An 8621-nucleotide genomic window follows, 5' to 3' on the forward strand; every position below is an offset into this window, starting at 1 on the left:
ATGAGATAAGGTTTGGATAGTGTTTTGGATAATGTTGGATACGGTTTTAGGTAAGGTTTTGGATAGGGTTTCCTCTTTTGAGCTACTTCCTTATCCACTTTGTCTTGAGCTTAGTTCCTTCCTCTTCTCATCACATTTCTAGCCTCATGAAGTCCAAATTCGTCCATCCATGTTGGCCATATGCAAGCTATCCACATAATGTCCAAAATTGCTCCAAAATGCATCAAAATGCACTTCCTTGGTACTTTACCCTTATGACCTACAAACACACAAAATTGAGTTGAAATATGACATTAACTAAGAAATACTAGCACAAATGCACAAGAATAAGCTAGCTAAGTCGCCTAAAAATGCTCCTATCAGTATGTCTAATTTTTGCCACTTTCTTCAATTTTTCCAAAGCACTCTTCAATCTCTTATTGGTTACCACTTTAACTCTCACTGTTGGAGGATCCAATATAGGTCATCTTGAACTCCAGAAGTATAGAGGCTATTTTTCTTGTTAAGCTTATTTGAGACTTTCTTTGCTTTCATGTCTTTTTCAACAAACTTCATTGCTTTTGATAATTTTTCATCAACAACGTGACCAGCCCAATCACTCATTAACGCTAAGCTGAAAAGAATTTTCCCTTATGCATCAATTGGCTAAGACGTAATGAATGAGCAGATTTCAGATTTCTGGTGACAAATCATTTGTCACTACTTAACACCACCCCTTCCTTGACCGTTTTGATCCATCTCTTTAATACATATTGAGTTGATATGTAATATTTCGAATCAAACAACCCTCAAAGCATAATGACACAATATACCCTTAACTTCAAACATTTTTCATGAGCATGAAACCATGGAAGTATGAGAGATACACTTAATTGTGTTCACTTTTTTATGACCTTCTTTAGTTGCTTCATAGACAGTAATCCCCCGACCGCCCAGAGGGAGTGCAGAAGGTGCAACCATAACTTTCGTTTTCATGGAAAAACTGGCACGGTGGGTGAAATTTTTTTTCTAAAGAATAAAAAGACGTACTTGAATCTTTGGTGTGATCAGTCCATACAACGAGCATTGACGATATCAAACAACAAAAAGACTATTTTAACAATTGACCTACAACAAATAATGTGATGATTACTTCTTCAATGTATGCATTTGTAGGCACACATCAAAGCGGGGAAGGCAAATGCTATCGTCATCAGGAAGAGTGCTTCTCTTCCATTCTTCATCCACAATATATCTATTAGTATACCCGAGTTCAACTTAACCATGTTTGCTTTATACCCAATGCAAAATTCAATCCATAATTTTTGTTCAGTTATTGTTATCGGTATATCTACAAAAAAGCAACATGAACTAACACATTAGTAAAAACACAGGCATTCACATTGGGTAGGACCGATTTATTAAACTATCGAGAAAAACACAACTCTACCATAACATGCTTATGTTACACAAGCAATCTCTAAGACCGGGTGATAGTATCTCAAATGAACTCAACCTAATGACATATAACTATAAGCAGCAACTTCATAGTTCATACCATAACAAACTAAAGAGTAGTGTAACACTGCAACATTTGCTATTTTAAACAAATGAAAAGACCGCACACAAAAACAGCGACCGCATTCAGTAACTCATGTTAAGTTGATTTTAAGTTTCTGAACTTTATGTTTTTTGTGTTGTGTTCAGGGCAATCAAAATGTACTTATCTTGACATTATGGATCAGATCATGGCCTCTCTTCACTGTCATGAAGCAAGAAAACAGTACAGGTACAACGAAACAGCGATTCGAGAAAACTAATTGAAAGAAGAATAATAAAAATATGCCACTTCCATCAAAGATTCAAATCCAAAGTACATAACAGAATATCAAAGTACTAAGTTCCCAACCAACATAACTAAACATGAGTCCTCTCATTGCCCTCGTCAAAGGCAAATATTGTTAACTCAAACTAAAGTTCATCAGGAGTAGCAAGAAATTAACACAAATCGCAACCAACTAACAAGCAATTATCAAAGCATTAGATTTAGAGCAAATAGAAAGCAATTAATTATAAAAATCAAAGCAATCAACTTAATAAAAAGTTAGTTAACAATTAACCCATATCACACATAACATACATTAAGGCAACCATCGAGAAAGAAGTAGAGAACCCACCTCAGAACTGAGAAGAACGGAGAAGGGACAAGGGCGACTCGGTGACTCGGTGCAACCAGAAACTGAGAAGAACAGAGCAAAGAAAATAAATGGGCTATGGACCAATACCGAATTTAACCGGTCGAGCCCTGCCAAAATTAAGTAGGTCCGAATGGTTTGGTTATCTTTTGAAAACCGACTTGAACCACATATTTATCTTGTTAGTTCGGTTTACAATTTTAAGAGTGAACCGGTATCAAGTCTATTGAAAGAATGCCCTATCTTATTGGCACTGGACTCCACATAACATAATACATAAAATAATATTCGTGTCATGTTACTTTTTTTTTCAAGTCGGTAAAATATTGACCACGCTGTGGAGTACATCATTAGTGTAGTTAGGATTTTTGAGTAATGAGGCCATAATATCAACCAAAAATGTTTCACTGGACCATTTTGTTGAGCACCCAGTAAACACCTTGCAATTCTTGTCAACATCTGCCAAAAATTTATGCCAACATATGTCTAAAACTACTATTATTTGTAGAGGCTTGTCAATAGTGGATGTATGATACTGTGAGAGAAAAGGAAGACAAATATAATATATAAAAATAGAAGTAGTAGGAGGAAGAGATTGTAATTTAATTTTGCTTTAGCTATTTATAGGGTTCAAATATAATATTCAACCAAATAAGCATGAACTTTTTAAGTTGTTGGGATCAAGGACAATCAATAATCTTATGCTGGTTCCGTCACTAAGTACATGTGACTGCTTCAGATTGCAAGTTGTTGAAGATGATAAAAATATTTAAAACTTATATCTAAATTTTATTTTTCTTTTATTTAAAGGTAAGTTTGGTTGGGTGAATATATTTAAAATTTTGAGAGTAAAAATAACTCTTCAAATAGCCCCTCATATAGCCCTTAAGCTTGTGCTTAGGGCAATCCAAAGCATATTCCCTTGTACATATGAAATGAGGTGACCCTCCAACTTCAACCAATCTCTCTCACTACATCAAATCACAGTTTTGGTTGACTTCCATCTCCCATAGACTTTCCGCTCATCACAACCGTTGAAAAATCCCAATTTTTTGCTTAATCAGCAAACAGTAAAAGCCTCAGATTGACTATACTAACCGTAGGATTAGAAAAAGTAATCTCATCCAACGGTCCCTGTTGTATCTTGTAAAATTACCGACCAGAACACTCGTAGAAAAGACTGGAAGAGGAAGAAGCAGCTCGAACGCCTTGTGATCGTCTGAGAGAGGGAGAGAGGGAAGAGGGAGTAGGGGGGAGAGAGAGAGAGAGAGTACCAAATATCCGACCAAATTCCAATCAACTCCCAACCCTCAGAAACCAGTAGTTTCAGATTCAAATTTCCATCTCACTGGTTCTGAATCCTGATCCTAAATCTGGAAGATGGAGAAGGAACTGGCGGTACCGACTGATCAAGAAGAGACGGAAGCTGAAGCTCTGGAGCTTGTTCTTTTTCAAGTGCCTGAATGTTACGTATACTTGGTAATATACATACATATATACATACATGGATACATCGTTTGTCCAAATCCTTGTGTATTCCTAAATTTTTTTGAGTAATTCTGTTAATTGGTATCTTGGGAATGCATAATCCAACTAGATTTCTTGATGAACATTGATGCATGTATTAGTTGAATGAATGAATTTTATAGGCGGGCAAATTGCAATTGTTGGTTAATTCCTGAATAAAATATTAAAATGTAAATTATAATTTTTTTAATTTTTGTTAATTTGAGTGCAAAATTAGGGTAATGGAGGAATAGATTGAATATTTTTCATAGTTCAAGTGTTGACTTCAGTTAGTAACCAGTTAGTGCTTGATTTCGATCTGTCATCGAATACAAAATCATGACTCTTGATTTTGAGTTTACAAGTAATCATAAGGAATCGATAATGTGAGAAATGTTTGGTTACTCTTGTTCGGGGTTCTTGAAGTTACCTGTGGTGTTAAACTATTTTGTAATGTTTTGCAGATACCGCCGAGGAAAAGTGCAGCTTCATACAGGTTTTGCTCAACTCTTGGAATAGAAAATAGGATATTCATTTGACAGTTTATGTATGATTGATCTGATACGATGCCATCTGTTTTCAAGGTTGATATGATGCATTTGTAATTTTGATGCTTCCATCCACACATCGATCAGTAACATTGGAATGATCGTAAAGTTAGGGTAGATTGTAAGAGGTTTTGTATGGACTATTTTGAGAATAAGTTTACCGAGGTTGAGTTTGACGCATAAGCAAGGAATCAACAAAGAGGCAAACATACAGAGATGAGTTTTATTAGTACTGAGATTACGTGCTTCTTAATCTTGGATCAAACAAACAAAAAGAAGAGTGCTCTATCGATTGGCATTGATTACTTCCTGAACTCTTTTTTGCATGTGTTGGAGATGAATTTTAAGTCTCTGAAGTGTATTTCAGGGCGGATGAATGGGATGTAAACAAATGGGTATGGGACGGGATATTGAAAGTAATCAGCAAAGGAGAAGAGTGCATTATCAGACTTGAAGATAAGAAAACGAGTGAGGATATTTTAGTTTTTATAAGATGAAAGCTGTGTTATATGCCTTCCTTTTGTACCATGAGACGTTTGTTATTTAAACTATTCTGTGATATGTCCTTGCAGATGAACTATATGCTCGGGCATTTTTGAGAAATGGAGAGCCTCATCCAGTGGAACCTGTAATTGATAGCAGCAGGTTTATCCTAATTCTCACTGAACTAGAGCATATCTTTATCGGACTCTTAATGTTAGAACATCATGCGACTACAATACTCACAAGAAAGATACCTTTACATTAAGTTTATTGAACCGCAGAATCTTAATAAATTTTTACTGTTATATAGAGGGTGACAAAAAAATGTTTTTTATTCTGCAGATATTTCGTTCTACGTGTAGAGGAGAACATTGGTGAGTTTTTATTGTTGTAATCTTTAATATTTTAGTGAATCCTGTAACCTAAAGTTGGAACAATTCAAAGAGTGTTTTTTAGTTTGTATTTCCATCTGTTATCGACTCCTAAGGTAGATGTTCCCCCTGCCCATTTTACTGTTGTGCATTGACCTATGATTCATATATAGAAGGTATTGAGTGAAAAATTGCTATAGATCAAGAGAAACCACGGAAATTCATCCTCTGATGCATATCCATTCTAGGCATGAGAGCTCATGCATTACTGCGTGCATGACTTTTAAAATTTCAAATAGATGCCTGGTAGTGGGAGAGGGGCTAATATTTACAAGCCTCCCATTTGCCCTTAGTGGCTTGGACAAGAGTAGACCAGAACATTGAAGTTAATTAGTGCTATCATCATGTGGCGTTTTGCCACAAAATCATAGTCCAGGAAGTTGACCAAGAATTGTGGCTCGTATCTAAGTATAGTGCCACTTCTTTTGTTTCACTTTATTTTTCTTATCTCTTGTATTCCTGTTTTCCCAAAGTTTTGTACCAGACAGCGATGCAATTTCGGGTTTCTGAGTTATATTTTTATTTCCAGTGATTTGTTCATGTTTGATCCTCATTACTTTGAAATTTATGCAGATGGTCGGCTTCGGCATGCTTTCATTGGCATTGGATTTCGAGAAAGAACAGAAGCTTATGATTTCCAAGCCGCCTTGCATGATCACATGAAGTATGTCCTATATGTACAGTTACAATTTTGCTTGTTCTTCATTTTCTACTATAAAATGTTTAGAAGCTTGGGATTTGATTTTTTAATGCATGCATATCAGAGGATGAATTTCCGTCTATCAAGATCATATACCTTTCTAAATTGTTTTGAAGATATCTAGACAAAAAGAAAACTGCAGAAGAGATGGAACAAAAATTTCAGCAAACTTCCTTAGTTGATTACAGCTTAAAAGAGGGGGAGACTTTTGTACTACAATTAAACGTTAGTGATCTGTATCGCATTTTCTTTCAAAATGTGTGCTTTTACTTATGCTACTTACTGGAGCATGCTGATTGAATTTCTTTTCGGTGTCAACAGAAAACTGCCGAAATCGTGAAGTCCAAGGTTTCTGAGAACAACTCACCAGAGAAAAAGGCCAACCAAAAAGAACCCTTGATTTGTATCAAACCACCACCTCCTCCTCCGGCACCACTTTCGCATTCTCCTACTGTTGACAAGTCTTCCTCAAACTTGCTTCCAAATCTCAATCTTGAGGGAACTTCTAAGCAGGAGGCCTCGGAATCAACGGAACATGAGTCGAAAGAAACAAGCTCTTCTGGGAATCAAAGCACTCAAGATATACCAGATGACGACTTTGGAGATTTTCAGGCAGCTGTTTAATATGAATTTATAGAATCTGATGTGAGATATTAAACGCCAGAACATGTCTTCTGCTTTTTGATGCATTGGGGTTGTGACGGTTTAGATTTTGTTTGAAAAATATTTGATTGATCTGGTGTATATCTATAAATTAACTAAAGTGAAGTTACTGAGGAAGCAAAATTTGCAAATTATAAAGAGGGGAAATTGAATTGTTTTTGGTTTTTTGGTATAATTTTTTATTACCTTTTAATGTTCAGACATTTCTTGATGCTAGAGAAGGCATCTACTTGAACAAAAAAGAATTCAACCATCAACCGTCATAATATGTTGGTCTTAAAATGGTCTCCTTAGCATTTTCTTTTTCCACATGTGTCCCACCGGTGACGTAAAGCGTTACCATGATAAAATTTTAACAGAATAGCATTATTAGTAGCATCTAATGACAGTCTCATCTGAGATAAGGGTTTTTATTTTTTGGTCAAATGATAAATTTATTAGGTTAGATGTTAGATTAAAGAGCTGACAGGATTCGAAAGCAAGTCGTGATGTAAGGGCAACATTCATTTTCCACCACAGTGGTAAGGACCCACTTACTCATTTGAGAGAAGGTTCACCGAGTTTAGTTATTTACCACAAAGAAAAGACCAACTTGCTCGTTGCTCATCTGAGAGAAGGTTCACTTTGTTTAGTTATTTAATTAAAGATAACCCAACCATGCATTCATTTAGTTTTATCAAATTTTCTGAATACTTAACAGTTAGTTATTTAAAAACATTGAAAATATAAATATCACTCGTCTTTTATTTTGAAGTACATGGTGAGTAGAGCACACAGAGACTAGAATGAATTTTTAAATGTGTAAAGTCAAATATAATTAATGAATTTGCTGATGTGAAATCTAGTCAATGGGTTTTATTTGAGAAAAAAACTTATGACGGGTTTTATGTAGGGAAAATTAAATTTTAAAGGTTAAAGTCATATTTTCAGTTAATAAAATCATTTGGTTAAAGCACCTACTCGATCAAGTCTCGAATCTTGTTTGTTTATATATATATATATATATATATGTATGTATGTATGTATGCATACATACATACATACATACCTGGTTTTGGTTATCCTGCAGAGGTTGAAGTAAAGAGTCTGAACAGGACAACGCCACGGAGTTGCACCCGTTTACTGCAGCTTGTTGATTTTGCAGCTCCCATGCTTTCCTTTCTTGAACACTACTAGTGCTTTGATTGATTGGATTGGAAGCAAGAAATTCCTTAACAACAAGATTCAAGTAACATGGAAATGTCAAGGATTTAATACGCGAAACCAACTCCCGCGTTTCTTTCCTTGCTTGGCTCCCCCGCTGGTTAACTTGGCAACCAATATAACAGGAAACGTTCTTTCATTGACACGTGCCAAGAGTATACACTATCATTCACTAACAACCAATATTTGAAAAGGAATGAAGATGATTTCCGTTCCCGCATTTACTAACACCTCGTAATGAAAAAGTGAGTGGATAATAAATTTTGAGCATCTTGTACATTCTCATACCTAAAGAAAAAAAAAATCAAGATATAAAATTATTATGGGATCTCATTCATTCTCATGATAAGTAAACATGCCTGAAATTGCAAATCCTCTAAGCTTATATAATATGGTAAGACTAGCATTATTTTTTCAAATATGTCGTTGACAATTTGTTTGGACTTGTCCCACAAAGTATTCTTGTGATCCGAACAATTTATTTTGCAAGCCATCATTCATAGATCATTCTTGTAAAGATTTACTCCAATCAATAATCATTTAACTCTTTAGTTAACATTGTGAACATTTCATTGTTTATGAATAACATTGTGTTCGTCTATCTACGAGACCATAATTAAATATCTAAACAGCTTCCAAATTTAGTAATTTTTGGTAAAGTTGATATTTTAGGTTTTGTGATTAATTAATAAATAAGTGCTTTGCTATGTATTAAGTTATTAATTAGCTAGTGATTAGATCCTATACGAATGTAAGAACATGGCAAATATGTGACAACAAAATTATCAGCAAGACTAAGATTTTAATAAATATTCCACTAAAAAGATTAAATTGGACACGTGGAGGGTAGAAGAATCCCCCAACGAAATAATTGTGTCTTTACGTTTCTTGTACCTCTCTCCTTCCGTATTAT

At 35.0% G+C, this 8621-nt stretch overlaps 1 protein-coding gene across 2 annotated transcripts; it reads left to right on the forward strand.

The window, feature by feature from the left end:
* The first annotated feature begins 3431 nt into the window (after positions 1 to 3431).
* Positions 3432 to 6644, forward strand: LOC137740809 (uncharacterized protein At1g03900-like). Of its 2 annotated transcripts, none has more exons than XM_068480612.1 (8): positions 3432 to 3653; positions 4145 to 4264; positions 4596 to 4696; positions 4801 to 4873; positions 5054 to 5085; positions 5716 to 5806; positions 5959 to 6052; positions 6164 to 6644. In XM_068480612.1, exons 2-8 carry the CDS (start codon positions 4230 to 4232, stop codon positions 6464 to 6466), a joined length of 729 nt encoding a protein of 242 aa, XP_068336713.1. In that variant the 5' UTR covers positions 3432 to 3653; positions 4145 to 4229; the 3' UTR covers positions 6467 to 6644. The 2 variants fall into 2 exon arrangements, with proteins under 2 accessions (XP_068336713.1, XP_068336712.1); XM_068480611.1 differs by having other exon boundaries at positions 4145 to 4176.
* Positions 6645 to 8621: the final 1977 nt, after the last annotated feature.

Source organism: Pyrus communis, chromosome 7, assembly GCF_963583255.1.
Source record: "Pyrus communis chromosome 7, drPyrComm1.1, whole genome shotgun sequence".
NCBI classification, from domain to species: domain Eukaryota; kingdom Viridiplantae; phylum Streptophyta; class Magnoliopsida; order Rosales; family Rosaceae; genus Pyrus; species Pyrus communis.